We start from the raw sequence: 18,385 nt of genomic DNA, 5'->3' as shown, positions 1-18,385 counted from the left end.
GTTCATTTGTCTTCTGTTATGCCTCAACTCTTCAAAAGTGAACCTAAAGTCAAAGAGCCTTTTTTCACATGGGTGTCCCTTTCTCTCTGCCACATTGATAGAATTTTTAGAGCATTAAGTTAATATATTTATTTCTTCATACTTTATGTTTCTGTTCATTATTAATTAGGTTATGATAAAAATATAATCTAACAATATAAAAGAAGAAAAATTGAATACCTTTGCAACTATGTTCAGATGTTATTGTATATAAAACATTGTAATGCTGTTACTTGAACAGTACCGTAAACTTGAAGTGCTTATTTTTGCTAAGAAAAAACTGGCTGTTTTTCCAAAATATTTGGAAAAATATTTGCAAAGTATTTTTCCTGTTCATTCCATTAATCATTTAGTAATACCAAAATCTTTTAGTTTTAAAATATCTAAAAACTTATGGCTTGCATATTTTATGCTAATTGAGTCCACCCTAGTATATCATATGTTCAAGTTGGTTTTAGAAAAGGCAGAGGAACCAGAGATCAGATTGCCAACATCGCTGGATCATAGTAAAAGCAAGAGAGTTCCAGAAAAACGTCTATTTCTGCTTTATTGACTATGCCAAAGCCTTTGACTGTGTGGATCACAATAAACTGTGGACAATTCTGAAAGAGATGGGACTACCAGACCACCTGACCTGCCTCTTAAGAAACCTGTATGCAGGTCAGGAAGCAACAGTCAGAACTGGACATGGAACAACAGACTGGTTCCAAATAGGAGAAGGAGTACTTCAAGGCTGTATATTGTCACCCTGCTTATTTAACTTATATGCATGAGAAACACTGGGCAGGATGAAGCACAAGCTGGAATCAAGATTGCCAGGAGAAATATCAATAACCTCAGATATGGGGATGACACCACCCTTATGGCAGAAAGCAAAGAAGAACTAAAGAGCCTCTTGATGAAAGTGAAAGAGGAGAGTGAAAAAGTTGGCTTAAAGCTCAACATTCAGAAAACTAAGATCATGGCATCTGGTCCCATCACTTCATGGGAAGTAGATGGGGAAACAGTGGAAACAGTGACAGGCTTTATTTTGGGGGGCTCCAGAATCACTGCTGATGGTGACTGCAGCCATGAAATTAAAAGACACTTACTCCTTGGAAGGAAAGTTATGACCAACCTAGATAGCGTATTAAAAAGCAGAGACATTACTTTGCCAACAAAGGTCCATCTAGTCAAGGCTATGGTTTTACCAGTAGTCATGTATGTATGTGAGAGTTGGACTGTGAAGAAAGCTGAGTGCCGAAGAATGGATGCTTTTGAACTGTGGTGTTGGAGAAGACTTTTGAGAGTCCTTTGGACTGCAAGGAGATCCAACCAGTCCATCCTAAAGGAGATCAGTCCTGGTTGTTCATTGGAAGGACTGATATTGAAACTGAAACTCCAATACTTTGGCCACCTCATGTGAAGAGTTGACTCATTTGAAAAGACCCTGATGCTGGGAAGGATTGTGGGCAGGAGGAGAAGGGGACAACAGAGGATGAGATGGCTGGATGGCATCACCGACTCGATGGACATGAGTTTGGGTGGACTCCAGGAGTTGGTGATAGACAGAGACGCCTGGTGTGCTGCAATTCATGGCGTCGCAAAGAGTCAGACACAACTGAGCAACTGAACTGAACTGAACTGAGTATATCATATTAGCTAAAAGAGGCAATTAGATACTTCTTATCTATGTCCTTTTTTGTAATTTCAGTATTACTTATTACTTCAGTAAATAGAAGCACCAGTTACTATAATAGGGAGTAGTAATAACAATGCAGTAATCTTTTAGTTTTACTGAATATTCACTATTTCATTGAATCTAATGCCATTAGTTATGATGCATATTTTTTAAATTAATTTACTTATTTTAAGGATGCATATTTTTAATGTACTGTTTAACGCACTTAAAAATTGTTTTGGTTCTTCTAACCCTCCTGCTTGCTGTGAGTGTGTTTTGATCTTTGATTCTTCCTGTGCTGTGCTATGCTTAGCTCAGTCACTAAGTTGTGTCTGACTCTTTGTGACCCCATGGACTGTAACCAGCCAGGCTCCTCTGTCCATGGGATTTCCCAGGCAAGAATACTGGAGTGGGTTGCCATTTCCTCCTCCAGGGTATCTTCCCGACCTAGGGATCAAACCTGCATCTCCTGCATTGGCAGGTGGATTGTTTACCACCAAACCACTTGGGAAGCCCTGATTCTTCCTGGTGCCCCTAAAAACGATGCAATATACCATTACATTCTTTAAAACATTTGTAATATCTACCTCAAATGTACCAAACATATGATTAATTGAAATATCTTATATAAGGTGAATTTTGGGAAAAGTAAAATATTCAAATTAGCTTCAATTTAATGTTTTCACAGGTGCTGGAGAAAATTTGGAGAATACAATGGCAGCCTTTCAACAGTAAGTATATAAAAAGGCATTCTTTTACAGCTTAGCATTAAAGTGATGATTCACAGAGTAAGGATAGTATACATGTAGCATCCACTTGTGATAGTTGTTTCTGTTTTATTAAAATCTTTTTTTTTTTTTAGTTAGTCTGAAGTGTTCCAACAAGTGTTTGGCTTCTGCTTAACTGAAAAACTAGAGTTGAGTTTTGGGACTGTAGTGCCAGAGCTGAAAGAAGACGTTTGTAACAAGGCACATACTGTGCATAATGCTAATTAGTCTCGGAGAGAAAGAGAAAAGGAAAACACTGTTACATTGGCTCTTGTTTATGTGTAGGATTATGTGTCTACTCAGTAATTCTTCCACAGACCTGAACCTGTTATCTGGTCTTTCTTCTTTGAAGCCTTAGGAGTAATTGATCTTATTTTTTAAAAAATAAGGTAAATTATTTTTTCCAGGTTTTGAATTATTCATATTTCCCAGGGAGATCTTTTAGAGCACCTCACAGAGACGCAGCAGGAGAGACAAGAACGAAAGCTGATTGCTACCTTGTTCTTGGTCTTAAAGTAAAAGTTTATCGTCAGTCTGTGGTAATGCTGAGAACACTGTTTTCTTTTCCCTGAAAAATAAGACAGGAAACATGGTAATTTAACCCCCGTGAAAAACATTGCTATCCGTATTTACTAAGGAAAATATTTTCTTATATAATTTTTAACCATTTTTATGTACACAATTGGGGCTAATAAATCAGGATAACTTGGCTTAAGGTTTAGTTGTGTTTCTCATCATTCAGAGACACTTGAGAGAGTCTTTTTCCTGTTACTGGGCCCCAAGGCATTGCTTTTCCATAGTCGTTTTGTCTAAATCCTATCCTCCTATATTCGTCATTGCTTATTCTTCCTGCTCTAAAATATGATGCCTTTTGACTGTAATCTCAAGTCTCTTACAGCTCTAAAATGCAAATTCTTTCCTCCTGTCACTGATGGTGAAGCAGAATAATATAAATTACTTTATCTTCTCTACTGAGATTATGTAGCTAGCTCCTGCAACAAAATATATATTTAATTTTATGTGAACTATTTTCACTGTGATTCACACACATATACACACCCATACACACCTACATTAACTATCATTTATCAGATATTTTTTGCCTGTGATATAGTGATATATTTTACTTGGGGGAAAAACTGTTCATGACTGAGTGGTTTTAGCATTCTCTCTGTAAAAGTACGTTATTTTGTAAGTTTTTCTCCGTATTTTTTCGCTAAATCTTTACCAGCCACTCTTATTTATGAAATTAAGACACTGAGTTGTATAATAAACTGTTTATAAGGATGATGCATTTGTATAATACATTATTTCTAAGGATAGCACAAATATTTTTTTATCTTTGAAGATTTTGATTCCCTGAAAAATGTTTTGATATTCAAAGAATACCTAATTTAGATGATTTTTACCTGCTGGATACATTTCATTTCCTTCAAACTTCAAGCAGTTTGTTTTTATATTGTTTTGTTCAAGCAGTAACTATTGAAAAGTACCACACAGCCTTCTCTATCATGTGGTATTTTCTATAACTTTAGTTTTTTGGATGTTTTTCTGGTACTTTAAAAGAAGAAAGCACCTCTTCCATATATTAAGGCTGTTTAACTCTTCTATTGTATGGCTGTTTGCTAACTGACTTTGGAATTTATATAAAACCTAAATCAAATAGGCTTTAATTTTAAACTTAAAAAAATATTTTTTATGGTGGTGGTGGTGGTGGTAGTAATGATTTGGGTTTTTGTTTCGTTTTGTCTTATGCGTCAGTATACTGTCAATAAGTACTTTTTATAATTGTACTTTCATTTATAAATATTCTATTTATTTAACTGCTAGGACACTTAGAAAGGTTTTTTGAAAATATACCTACTTCATGAACAACAAGAAAAAACTGTTTACTCATACTGTTTTCAAAGTATTGTATGCTAAAAAGATAAAGTTATAATCCATAATTGGCAAAAGACAGACACTGTGCTTAAGTATGGTTTATCCTTGGTAGGATAAGTAGTTGAAGAAGAAATAGTGAAAATACAATGAGCAGCTAAAACTTAGATCTTATTTGTTACATATATTTAAATCTTATTTATATATTGATATCTATGTATATTGAAAAAGCATGTATATTATGACATGGAGGTAAAGATGATATTAAAGAAAGTATAAATAGTTGGTATGGAAAGCCTGGTTAAAATTAATCAGAAAGTTGAAAGGATATCAGGACTAGAAAAGCTATCATTTGGTGGAAAGGAAGAAGCTCCTTTTAAAAATGTGAAGTGTTTGAGGTTAAAATGTGAGGTTATGTGGACAAGCTACATCTAGAAAACTGAAAGGACCTTAAGAGTATATGGAAAATTAATTCATTATATGTTTATTATATTATAGTAGGGCTAAAGAAGTAATTAGTACTGACAAAGAGAAATAATTATATTTCACAGTTTATAAAAAGTTATTTAATCTGGCTTGTAAAATAATTTCATGGACTTCCCAGGTAGTGCAGTGGATAATAATCTGCCTGCCAATGCAGGGGACACAGATTTGATCCCTGGTCCAGGAAGATTCCACATGCCACAGGGCAACCAAGCCCACACACCGTAGCTACTGAGCCCACTCGCCACAACTAGTGAAAGCCCGCATGCAGCAATGAAGACCCGGTGCAGCCAAAAAAGAAGTAAATAAATAAATTTTAAAACTGATTTTACAGACACCTTAAGTTATGAATTGGAGAAGGAAATGGCAACCCACTCCAGTATCCTTGCCTGGAAAATTCCATGGATGGAGGAGCCTGGCAGGCTACAGTCCATGGGGTCACAAAGAGTCGGACACAGCTGAGCGACTTCACTTTCTTTCTTTCTTAAGTTATGAATATGGCTCTTCTGGGATTCTTTGAGAACAAGAATCTTCCTTATTGATCTTAGTCCCTAAATCTAGCTCTGGTACTAATAGGCTCTCACTAGCCAATTACTGAATGGTATATGGAATGGAGCACTCAGGGACAAAGCAGGCTGTTAACAGAAGTTAGAGGCAGAACCCCATTTATAATAAGCATGGAACCAAAAACTAAAAAATTGTACTACAAAGATAGACACACACACTCACACACACAGAGCCAATAAACCCTTGAGTATGTGAAGTGTGGTTCTTAAGAGCTAATAAATCTAGGTTATTAAACCAGGCTGCTGTTGTGAATACCCATAGGACAGTTTGATCCCTGTGGTATTAATATGAATGGTAAAAGAAAGAAGCAAATTGTATTAGCAATAGCTGGAAGCATAAGTTGGCAGACAAGCAAAGTAATTAATTGGTGACCTGATTCTCATGATAAAATTTTTTAGAATGTCTAATTAATACAATACTAATTATCTCATCTCTGAAGTGGGAATAATATAACCTCAATGTTTTGAGGAATAACATGAGATTCAAATAAGTTCTTTAACAGAGTCTGTTGTAGGTTTTGACGCATTGTTTATGTGGAATTTGAAGTAATTTCACTTCTTTTAGAGCTAGAATTTTTCTTTTCTTTTTCCAGAAATATTGAAATCTTGCCTTCCCTAACTTTCTTCTGTGTTTGTCATCAGCTTATCAGAAATTCAGCTATAAAATGTCTGGTGTTTCAGTTGAAGTAGATACATATTGTTATTTGTGGGAAAGTTTGAAGGCTAAAGTGATAAAAAAAAAAATAGTTTTCTTTTCTCGCTGTGTTCCAGCTATTTGTGTATCAAATTTGAGATGACTTTATTAGAATAATTTACAGATTGTCCTAGATACACTTACTGTTGCTCTAAATTTTTGATTATTAGCTTAATAAAAGGTAAGCATACAATAAATAAATATTTTTTGTATAATTCCTAAACATTTCTAAAAATAGCCAACATTTCACCTAAAGGCAAACTTCATACTTAGATTTCTTAGGTAATATGTATAGGTATTTTTAAATACAGGGAAATACAGATTTAAATACAGGAAAATATAGACAACCCCTGCTTTTACCCTGGCAGGCAGATTCCCATCCATTGTACCACCAGGGAAGTCTCCTTTTATTCTTAAAAAAAAAAAACAAAGTTAAAAGCTATACACAGTATAACAATATTTAAGGAAAATTTAAAATATAGAAAAATACTTTAACCAACCTAAAACCTATTTTTGCCTATTTTTAGATTTAATTTTTACACATCTGTGGTTCTAGCAAACACACAATTGCAAACAGTCTTTTTCAAAGGTGGATGTTCTTTAGAAGAGGACACATATGGTTAACAGTTATTTACTGTCTTAGTAAGAATTACATTAATGAGCCAGGTGTGTTTTTCTCTTAACAGCTGGTGATAATCAGAGCACTAAAAAGGAAGATTATTTAAGAAATAGGGGAGCAGTGTGAGACTTTGGCCCACAGCAGCAAGTGGCCATTGGTTCTTCTGGAGTGGGATGCTGATGGGGTTGGATTATCAGAGGTAGATCAAGTAAGACAATTCTCAAGTAGTTGGCTCCAAAGATAAATTTTGTCAGGCATATAAAGTGTATACATACATACATACACACTTCATTTTACATCAGTGGGATCATACCATGCCTACTTTTTTTTCGTTTAGATATCTACAATGCCATTCCATGTGAATGCTTTATTCTTTGATGTATGATGCTCACTAGGGCTTCCCAAGGTGGCTCTATGATAAAGAATCCACCTGACAGTGCAGGAGACACAAGAGACACGGGTTTGATCCCTGGGTTGGGAAGATTTCCCTGGAGAAGGAAATGGCAATTCACTCCAGTATTCTTGTTTGGGAAATCCCATGGACAGAGGAGCCTGGCAGGCTTCAGCCCATAGGGATGCAAAAAGAGTCGGACATGACTTAGCGACTAAACAATTCACTGTGGCTTTGGATCATCACTATGGACTGATACTGAAGCTGAGGCTCCAGTGGTTTGGCCATCTGATGCTAACAGACGACTCATTGGAAAGGTCCATGATGCTGGGAAAGATTGAGGGTAGAAGGAGAAGAGGGCTTCAGAGGATGAGATGGCTGGACGGCATCACCAATGCAATGAAAATGAACTTGGGCAAACTCTGAGAGATGGTGAGGGACAGGGAGGCCTGGCCTGCTGCAGTCCATGGGGGTCACAAAGAGTCAGACATGACTAGGCGACTGAACAACAACAATGGATCATCATTGATGAACATTTAGGTACTAGTTGGATATTGATAACCAAAACATAGCTTCGTTCTGCTCATTTAGAAATGTGTGATTACCTGCAACATACCCAACATTGTGAATGCTGGAAAATATGGAACAGATACCCTTCCTCACTAGGAATTTAGTATCTAGTTGTAGTGACATGACCTTATGTGCAAACACTGGGAAACAATTTAAATGTATGGGAATATATTATACAAACTGTAATTTACCTACTTCTACATTTTCTCCTTCCTGCTTTCTCTCTCTGCTCACTCAGCTCTTATTCTTTCCATTGCTGGATTTTAAAAAAGAAAAGGTTTTTTTTTCCTAAAACTCTCTCCCTGCCCCACCTACATTTACTTTTTCTTTCATCTTGAAAATGTCATCTGTGCTTTTGACATATACAGAGAGCTGTCTCTTCATTTATTAGTTCAGTACTTATGGAGTACATGCTGTGAGCAGCCCTGTGCCAAGGCACTAGGAATGCAACAGTAAACGAGCCATGGTCCAGAAACCCTTTCTGTCTAATTGGGCAAGTAGGGGAAGATAAATAGGTATATTCAAAAGAGTGCTGTAGATACTCTGTGTTAGTAAACATAGGTGGTACAGGAAGCCTGGCAATTTGGCAAATAATTGGTAAATAGGCTACAAAATCCATTCTGGGGTGCAGGGAGGGCAGGATTAGGGAAGGTATCCTGAAGTGCTGGTGTCTTAGTTTACACCTAAAGAACAAGTAAGAGTTAGCAGACAAGGGGAAAAAGAAAGACTTTTAAAAAACTGTTATTGTGGGACTTCCTTGGTGGTCCAGTGGTTAAGAATCCCTGTTCCCAGTGCAGGAGGCCCAGGTTCAGTCCCTGGTGGGGAAACAAGATCCACAAGCTGCAGGTATTAATAAGACCCAGCACAGCCAAATAAATAAATATTTTTTAAAAACTGTTATTTAAACTGTTATTGTAGTGTGTATAATTTACCTTTGGTAATATGCACAAATCTTTTAAGTACACAAACCCAAGTAATTTTAATATACATATACACACCCTTGTGATCACCACCCAAATAAAAGTATAGAACATTTCTAGCACCTCTGAGGGCACCCCTGTGGCCTCTCCCAGTCTGTACTCCTTTCCCCTAGATAACCATTATTTTAATTTCTGTTACAATCGATTGACTTTTTTCTGTTCCTGATAACATAAATGTAATCATACAGTATTTATACTTTTGTCTTTGGCTTTTCTTTCTTTCAGTTTATATCTGTAAAATTCACCCATGAGGTGTGAAATAATCCTGTACATGTTTTTTTAATGGTCAAATGAGTTCATCTACACTTAGCAGAAGTTGAATTGCTGTGTCATAGGGTATGTGTGTGTGTGTGTTAAGTTGCTCAGTCGTGTCCAACTCCTTGCGACCCCATGGACTATAGCCCACCAGGCCTCCCTGTCCATGGAATTCTCCGGGCAAGAACACTGGAGCAGATTGCCATTCCTTTCTCCAGAGGTGTCATAGGGTAGCTGGATATTTTTCAAAGGATTTTACCAACTACACTCCCATCAGCAATGTATGAGAGTTCCAGTTGCACCACTGTCTTACTAACATTGTCATTCCTTTTAATTTTAGGCATTCTGTTGGGTATATAGTGCTGCCGCATTGTGGTTTTAATTTCCATTTCCCTGTGGAATTTTCATGTTGAACACCTGTTCATAAACTTACTGGCCAGTTAGAAGTTCTCACTTGAGAAGTGCCTGTTCAAGCATGTGTCTGTTATTTTATTGTATGTTGTTTTTCTATGAAAGACATTTCAGGCAAAAGAAATACTTAGAGCATGGGGCTGCTTGGAGTGTAGGAGCAAGGTGGGAAGGAGGTGTAGAGAGCTAATGTTATCACTGTTTTGCAAATAAACAAAGAGAAGCTAAATAACTGCCCACATAAGTGGCAGAGCCAGAATTTGAATGCAGGCTCCCTTGTCTGTGCTTTTTTTTTTTTTTCCAGCTTTATTGAAGTATAATTGACAACATTTTAATGTATTTAGAGTGTCACAATGTGATGAATGATAAGTGTGTATACATTGTGAAAGGATTCTCACCAAGTTAATTAACACATCCATCACCTCACATATTTACCTTTTTTTTTGTCTTTTCAATGTTTGTTCTCTTAACCACTGTGCTATACCCTCTGTATCAGTCATAAGATCTTAGGCGGAAAGAAACCTTAGCAATTATCTGTTCTGATCTTTTCAAGTTTTTTCTTTTTTGAAAGACAATTAAAATATTTTTGTTTTATCATGGTAAAATGTACATGAAAGTTTCCATCTTAACCATTTTTAAGTGTACAGTTCAGTGGCATTAAGTATATAACATTGTTATACAACCATCACCAGTATCCATTTCTACAAAATTTTTTTTTCAGTTTTTTTGAGAAATGAGTGACATACAATCACTGTATAAGTTTAAGGCATACAACATGATGATTTAATTTACATATATTGTGAAATGACTACCACAATAGGTTCAGCTAACATTCATCCTCTCTTATCGATACAATAAAAAGAGTAAAGGAAAAAATTCTCCTTGTGAAAAGAACTCTTAGGATTTACTCTCAACAGTTTTGCTGTATATCATCACAACAGTTAGCTGTAGTCATTATGCTATACATTACATCCCTAGTACGTATTCATCTTATATCTAGAAGTTTGTACCTTTTGTCTCCAGAACTTTTTAATCATATCATATTAAAACTCTGTACCCGTTTAATAACTCCCCAACCTCCTCGCCCCACAGCCCTGGTTACCACCATTGTTGTTGTTCAGTTGCTCAGTCGTGTCTGATTCTTTGAGATCCCATGGACTGCAGTGTGCTAGGCTTCCCTATCCTTCACTGTCTCTCAGAGTTTGCTCAAACTCATGACCACTTGAGTCAGTGATGCCATCCAACCATCTCATCCTCTGTCGCCTCCTTTTCTTGCCTTCAATCTTTCCCAGCATCAGGGTCTTTTCCAGTGAATTAATTCTTTGCATCAGGTGGCTAAAGTATTGGAGCTTCAACTTCAGCATCAGTCCTTCCAATGAATATTCAGGGTTCATTTCCCTTAGGATTGTCTGGTTTGATCTCCTTGCTGTCCAAGGGACTCTCAAGAGTCTTCTCCAGCACCACAGTTCGAAAGCATCAATTCTTCGGCACTCGGCCTTCTTTATGGTCCAGCTCTCACATCTGCACGTGACTACTGGAAAAACCATAACTTTGACTATATAGAGCTTTGTCAGCAAAGTGATTTCTCTGCTTTTTGATATGCAGTCTAGGTTTGTCATAGCTTTTCTTCCAAGTAGCAGGCATCTTAATTTCATGGCTGCAGTTACTGTCCTCAGTGATTTTGGAGCCCAAGAAAATAAAGTCTGTCACTGTTTCCATTTTTTTCCCTATTTGCCATGAAGTGATACAACCGGATGCCATGATCTTCATTTTTTGAATGTTCAGTTTTAAGCTAACTTTTTCACTCTCCTCTTTCAGCTTCATCAAGAAATTCTTTAGTTCCTTTTTGCTTTCTGTTACTAGAGTGGTGTCATCTGCCTGTCTGGGTTACTGATATTTCTCCCAGCAGTCTTCATTCCAGCTTCTGTGAGTCATCCAGCCTGGCATTTCACATGATATACTCTCAATATAAGTTAAATAAGCAGGGTGACAGTATACAGCCTTGATGTACTCCTTTCCCAATTTTGAACCAGTCCGTTGTTCCATGTCCAGGTCTAACTGATGCTTCTCGCCCTGCATACAGGCTTCAGGAGACAGGCAAGATGGTCTGGGATTCTTGTCTCTTCAAGAATTTTCCACAGTTTGTCATGATCCACACAAAGGCTTTAACGTAGTCATTGAAGCAGAAGTAGATGTTTTTCTGGAATTCCCTTGTTTTGTCTATGATCCCATGGATGTTGGCAATTTGATCTCTGGTTCCTCTGCCTTTTCTAAACCCAACTTGTATGTCTGGAAGGTCTCAGTTCATGTACTGCTGAAACCTAGCTTGAAGGATTTTGAGCATTATCTTCCTAACGTGTGAAATGAGTACAACTGTGGTAGTTTGAACATTCTTTGGCATTGCCCTTCTTTGGGATTGGAATGAAAACTGACCTTTTCCAGTCCTGTGGTTGCTGCTGAGTTTTCCAAATTTTCTGGCATATTGAGTTTAGCACTTTAAGAACATCATCTTTTAGCATTTGAAATAATCACCATTATACTTTGTTAAATAAACTTTCCTAGGTACCTTGTATAAGTAGAATCAAAAAGTATTTGTATTTTTGCTTTTGTTCACCTATCATAATGTCTGCAAGGATTGTCAATATTGTGGCATTTGTTTTTCTTTCCCTCTCTTCCTTCCTTCCCTTTTCTTTTAATAGCTATTTGAATGGGAGTGAAGTATTTTGATTACATTTCTCTAATGATTAATGATGTTGAGCATCTTTTCATGTGCTTATTGATACATCTTTGCAGAATGTCTATTCATTTTTTACTCTGATTGTTTTTCTTGTTGTTTCATTTTAGGAATTCTGTGTGTATTGTAGATGTTAATTCTTTATCAGATAAAGATAGGTGATTTTCCCATTCTATGAGTTGCCTTTTTAGTCTGTTGATGTCCTTTGATGCACAGACTTTTAAAATTTTGAAGAAACTCAATTTGTCTATTTTTAATTTTGTTGCCTGTGCTTTTGGTGTCATATCCAATAAGTCATTGCCAAGTCCAATTCAGTGAAGCTTTTTCTGTATGTTTTCTTCTTGAGTTTTTTTTTCCACTTTAGGTCTTACAGTTAGATCTTTGATTCATTTTGAGTTTATTTTTGGATATGGTTTTAAGTAAGAATTCACATTTATTCTTTCACGTGTGAATATCCAGTTTTCTCAACACCATTTGTTGAAATGACTGCCCTTTCCCTATTGAATAGTCTTTGCATCCTTGTCAAAAGTCATTTGGCCGTATCTGCAAAGATTTCTAGACTCTGTCTTCTGTTGGTCTGTATGTTGTCTCTATGCCAGTACCACATTGTTTTGAAGCTTTGTAGTAAGTTTGAAATTAGAAAGTGTGAGTCTTCCAACTTTGTTCTTTTTCAAGATTGTTTTGGCTATTTGCGCTTCCTTGAGCTTCCATATGGATTTTAGGATGGATTTTCTATTTCTGCAAAAAAATCATTGAAATTTTGATAAGGGTTGCATTAAATCTGTAGATCAATGTAGTATTTACATCTTAACAATATTAAGTGTTCCAGTCCATGAACATGGGGTGTCTGTGCATTTATTTATATCTTCTTTAATTTCTTTCGACAGTGTTTTGTAGTTTTCATTGTACAAGTGTCAGGAAGCATTTAACAGGAGGCTTCCTGTGTGCTCTTTTCGGTCTTGCATAAATCCTCTGTTCCTTATTAGCTCCTGAACGCAGGAGTGAGAGGAGCCACAGGCGGTTCCCAGGAATAATAGGAATCTATGCATCTCCTTCGTTAGCTTTTCCATACAGTGAAAAGTAACCATTTACAACTCTCTTCCCTTCTGATATGGAAAGTAACTATTTATAACCCCTCCTCTTTGAGATTGATTCTAGCCTCATGTTTCCTGGGTTACTTGTAAGATTTTTGATCCTTATCTCTACTGAGAAAAGCGATCTTGTAAGACAGTATATATGCCCACAATATATTGAATAAACGCCCTTGTTCCATCAGAACATTGGTCCCGGTGTCTTTCTTCATTTCTCTCTCTGTCTCTTTCTCATTCAGGCTGCTTCTATGGAGCACAGGGGTCCACTGTGTCTACTTACTTCCTCGTGCTTTCAAGACCTCCTCGAGAGGGCGCCCTGAGCCTACATTGACGGTGCTAACTCTTTGCCTTAGAGTTACATTGACGCTCTTTGTAAACCAGAGAATATCAGCCTCTTTTCTTCCTTCTTTCTTTTCCTTTCTTATCATCGGACTCCGTACCACCAGGTTCCAGTCCATTAAAGAACCCCAACATACAAGCTTTTCACCTCTTTAGTGAATTCCTAAGTTTGTATTCTTTTTGATGCTGTTACAAATGAAACTGTTTCACAATTTCTTTTTCAGATTTTCATTCTTAGTGTACTAAAATAAAAGTGATTTTTGTGTTTTTGTTTTGTATTAAAATTTACTGGGTTTTTTTTTTTAGTTCTGACAGTAGTGTGTAGAACCTTTTTATCTACATATGAGACTTTGTCATCTGCAGATATTGATAAATTTACTTCTTCTTTTCCAATTTTGGTGCTTTTTTTTTTTCTTGCTTAATTTCCCTGATAGAGTTTCTGATCCTATGCCGAATTTAAGTGGCTGAAGTGGGCATCCTTTTCTGTTCTTTAAGCTTTCATTTTATAGATGTGGAAATACAGGCCCAGAGAGGGGCATTTACCCACCCAGAGTTACACAGCAAGTTCATAGTGAAGTAGGAACTGGTACCCAAATCTCAACTTCTGGTCCAGTGTTCTTTCCTTTATATTTGTATTGTTGTTGTTTAGTCACTAAGTCATAGCCAACTCTTTTGAAACCCCATGAACTATAGCTCACCAGGCTCCTCTGTCCATGGGATTTCCCAGTCAAGAATACTGGAGTGGGTTGCCATTTCCTTCTCCGTGGAAGCTTCCTGACCCAGGGATCAAACATGCGTCTCCTGCCTTGGCAGGCAGGTTCTTTACCACTGAGCCACCAGGGAAGCCTTTTCCTTATTTTGGGTTGCCAAAATTAGGGATTGCTTGTTATGGAAAGGAGGCAACATGAGTCTCTTATTTATTCTAAGTTCACTTAGAATATTTTCATATCAGTTATTCATAATGAATAATAATCTTTAGGAGAAATTTTAGTATTATGGGGTTTTCTGCTATTTTGATGTCACTCTGATCTTTTTCATCTAATGTATATAACCTAAATGTTTGCTTATGTTTCAGAATGTCATTATTTTTCTTTGTATTTCTTCAGCGCAGTTACAATTGGAACTGATATGTTGGAATTGGATTGCCATATCACAAAAGATGAGCAAGTTGTAGTGTCACATGATGAGAACCTAAAGAGATCAACAGGGATCAATGTAAACATCTCTGATCTCAAGTACTGTGTAAGTAAAAATGCATGATAAACTAATAACTAATAGGTATTTTAATAAGATTTTTTAAAACATTAAGTGCCAGATAGTGCTTCAGTAAATAATAAAAAAAGTTAAAGATTAATGAATGTCAAAGGAAACTTAAAAAACTATTCTGACTTCCAGTGAAAATGTGTATTCATTACATACATTTGTGAAGACTTATTTTCATAAATATTTCAACAAAATTACTGAAGCCCTCAAATGTAAAACTACTGAAGTGCAACTTGTTGCAAGTATTCTACAATTTATTTGATTCAGATTATACATATGAACTAGTTATTATAATATGAACATATTATATATATATGAATTATATATATGAACTAGGAAAAAACCCTTTTAAAAATCTGATTTTAGTAGTTTATATGCTCATTATAGTAAATACTGATAAGTGGAAGGAAAACAATGCCTAATTCTACCACCTAAAGAAAACTTATGTCAACAGGATACTATCTGTATATATACTCTGAATGTCTTTTACATAGTTATGTTCTCATTGTATATTATTTATATTGTATTTTTAAACACTTCAACATTATGGCATGATGTACATTTTTTTCCTGTTTTTTTTAAATAGACTTTTATTCTTTAGAAGTTATATCCATACAAAATTAATCAGAATATGTAGAGATTTCCCAAGTACTTTCTGACCTAACACAGGTGCAGCCTCCCTCGGCTGTCAGCACCCTCCTCCATTGTGGCGCATTTGTTGTAGTTGACGAACCTGCACTGATACATCATCACCACCCAGAGTTCACAGTTTGCATTAGGATTCATTCTCCACGTTGTATATTCTATAGGTTTTGATAATGACGTGCATGAAAATAACTTGTATCCACTAATATAATGTTATACAACATAGTTTCCCTGTCCTAAGAATTCTCTGTGCTCTAGCTATTCATCCTTCCTGCTCCCCAACCCCTGACAATGACTCATCTTTTTATTGTCTCCATAGTTTTGTTTTTTCCAAAGTATCATATAGTTGGAATCATACAGTATTTAGCCTTTTCAGATTCTATGCTTATTTTTCATAAACATGTCAAATGACTGAAGTTATTATACTGAGTGGATATATTGTTATTTTTAACCATTCCTGGTTTGTTGGGCATTTGAATTGGTTCTGCTTTCACGATTAGGGATAACATTGCCCTGAACATCTATTTATATGTGTGTAAAGATAAAGTTTTGTAAAGATAAAATTTTCTCTATATTTAAAATTATTTCCTGGTGCTTCACTGGTGGTCCAATGGTTAAGACTTCAGCTTCCAATGCAGAGAGTGTGGGTTCAATCCCTGGTTGGAAAGCTGGCATCCTACATGCCTTGCAGCCAAAAAAACTAATATTGAAATGATATTGTAACAAATCAATAAAGACTTTAAAAATAGTCCACATTTTAAAAAATCTTTAAAAAATAAAATAAAATAAAATGATTTCCCCAAATTAGCTCTCAGGCTTCCCTGGCAGCTCAGAGAGTAAAGAATCTCCTGCAGTGCAGGAGACCTGGGTTCAATCCCTGGATCGGGAAGATGCCCTGGAGAAGGAAATGGCCACCCACTCTAGTATACTTGCCTGAAGAATTCCACGGAGAGAGGAATCTGACAGGCAACACATGGGGTTGCAGAGAGTCGGACATGACTGAGCAACTAAGGCACACACACAAATTAACTCTCAGCAGGGAAATTATTGGGTTAAAAATTAGGAGTATTATAGTTGTGGTTGTTTTTGGCCATGTGACTTGTGAGATCCTAGTTCCCTGACCGTTGATTGAACCCAGAACCTCGAGACAGAAACACAGAGTCCTAACCAGTGGGAGCACCAGGGTATTCCCGATAGTTTCTTAATATATATTGAAAGTTACTGTTGCCAGCTTGGTTTTTAAAAGTATTTAAAAGACTTTTTCTATCTGATATTAAAAGAATTTCCATTTTGCCATACCCTTACCATTTGGGGGCACTATAGTTAAAGAATTTCCTGATTTGCTAGATTAAATTTTAATTAGCATTTCCTTATTAGTGAGTTTGAAGATTTTTTCTTTAAGATTTTTTTTCCCTTTGAATTGTCTATTGCTGATATTTTTCTCCTGAGATCTTTGTGTATTTATTATTGACAAATGGTTTGTATTAGTATAGATTTCCTGTAGGTCATGAAAGTCAGTAATTATATGGTCAGTTTGCTGCTGGGGCTGTTCTGCTAAAGAATTTACTATATAAACATTTGTAGATTTCATTTTTGTATTTTTCAAAGAAGCAAATCTTTATGTCTTAATGTAAGATGCTAAAATACTTTTTACTTTTTGAGAGTTAACTTTTTTCAATCATATCTTTTAAAGGAACTCCCACCTTACCTTGGCAAACTGGATGTCTCGTTTCAAAAAGGTAATTTTACATTTGCAGACAAAATGTTTACACTAGCATATTCATTTATGAATATACTAAGTGTATTCATTTATGCTGAGAATTAGAAATACATGTGTATTAGCTTATGATAAGAAGTTCTAACTAAAAGTATTTCCCTCAAAGCTTGTTTGTGCAGGCCTACAAATCTGAAATCTTGATGGATATCTAAACCTGAGGTGATGATGCCCAAAGATTTATTAATTGACTCATTCTATCTAAATTTAGTTCATTTAAGTCTGAATATTAATTATGAGAAACCCAGATATTATTAGGGATACTTGGCACCTCTAAAGCTTCAAATTCTAGAATATTACTGTAACTTGTAGTAAATAATCCATCATAAATAAGAAGAATAAATGAAAAGAAATTAAAGGGACCCCTTTCAGATCCTTGCCAATTCTGTAATTTTTTCATTCTATGTTATTTAGCTACTCCATATTTTAAATCAGTAAGAGAATTCCATTAGTTGAGTAAACCATCCATTTCCTAGTCATCTTCATTTTCTAATCAGCAACATAGTTGTTTTTTTTTTTCTTTTGAGGGAACATTTCTCACAAAGAGACATGTCCCTTGGTCCAATGTGTTAGTTACATTAGGATGGAAAATACACCACCTCGAGTTACAGGTGCTGAGCTCCCTTCTCTTGACAATTCAACCTCATGTTTTAAGTGATTCACATGTAACTCAGGAAAACTGCATGATGTTCTTGTCATGGTCCTTGGTAAACCTTGCATATAGTTTAAACCTTTAAACATCAAGGATCTGTTGATACTAATTTTCAAAAAGACCTATAACCACTCTGTGAGCTAAACTTAAAATTGGCCAGTATAATTTCTCCTTGACTGAGAATCCTTGTGTTGTTGTGCAGTCACTAAGTCATGTCCAGCTCTTTGCAACCCCATGAAAAAACCTTAGCCAAATAAAAATCAGAAACCTGTTTGCATGGTCTGTCTCTACAGAACATTTCAATCTGATGTTTGTGGGGTTTTTTTGACTTTGCCTTCCAAGTAAGTATCATTAAGCTTTTGCTGATTTGATGAAACACCTTTCATTTTTATAATTAGTAGGATTATAACTTGCAAAGCTATTCAGTACTGGAGTCAGTTGTGGACTTGGAAAAGTTAAGAAAATTTCCTAAGTGAAGTTTTTCCCAATTTTTCCTTTGTAGAGAACAAAGCCAAAGCCTCACAAAGTTTATAAGATGCTTTGAGAAAAAAAAATTTTTCCCTGGTTTTATATCTCC

The 18,385-nt window shown here is 35.9% G+C and overlaps 1 protein-coding gene across 4 annotated transcripts in view; it reads left to right on the top strand.

Moving 5' to 3' along the window:
• The window catches only part of GDPD1 (glycerophosphodiester phosphodiesterase domain containing 1), a 50,084-nt gene that overhangs the window by 16,048 nt on the left and 15,651 nt on the right, over nt 1-18,385 (top strand). For all 4 annotated transcript variants that reach the window (XM_081585080.1, XM_081585079.1, XM_081585083.1 and 1 more), the window contains exons 2-4: nt 2,388-2,430; nt 14,581-14,716; nt 17,076-17,121. In XM_081585080.1, the coding sequence (XP_081441206.1) occupies nt 2,388-2,430; nt 14,581-14,716; nt 17,076-17,121 (225 nt within the window). The remainder of the gene's footprint in view (nt 1-2,387; nt 2,431-14,580; nt 14,717-17,075; nt 17,122-18,385) is intronic.

The sequence above is a fragment of the Giraffa tippelskirchi genome, chromosome 3 (genome assembly GCF_054371585.1).
Source record: "Giraffa tippelskirchi isolate mGirTip1 chromosome 3, T2T-mGirTip1v1.2.pri, whole genome shotgun sequence".
Taxonomy (NCBI): domain Eukaryota; kingdom Metazoa; phylum Chordata; class Mammalia; order Artiodactyla; family Giraffidae; genus Giraffa; species Giraffa tippelskirchi.
This window is presented reverse-complemented; position numbering and strand designations above follow the sequence as displayed.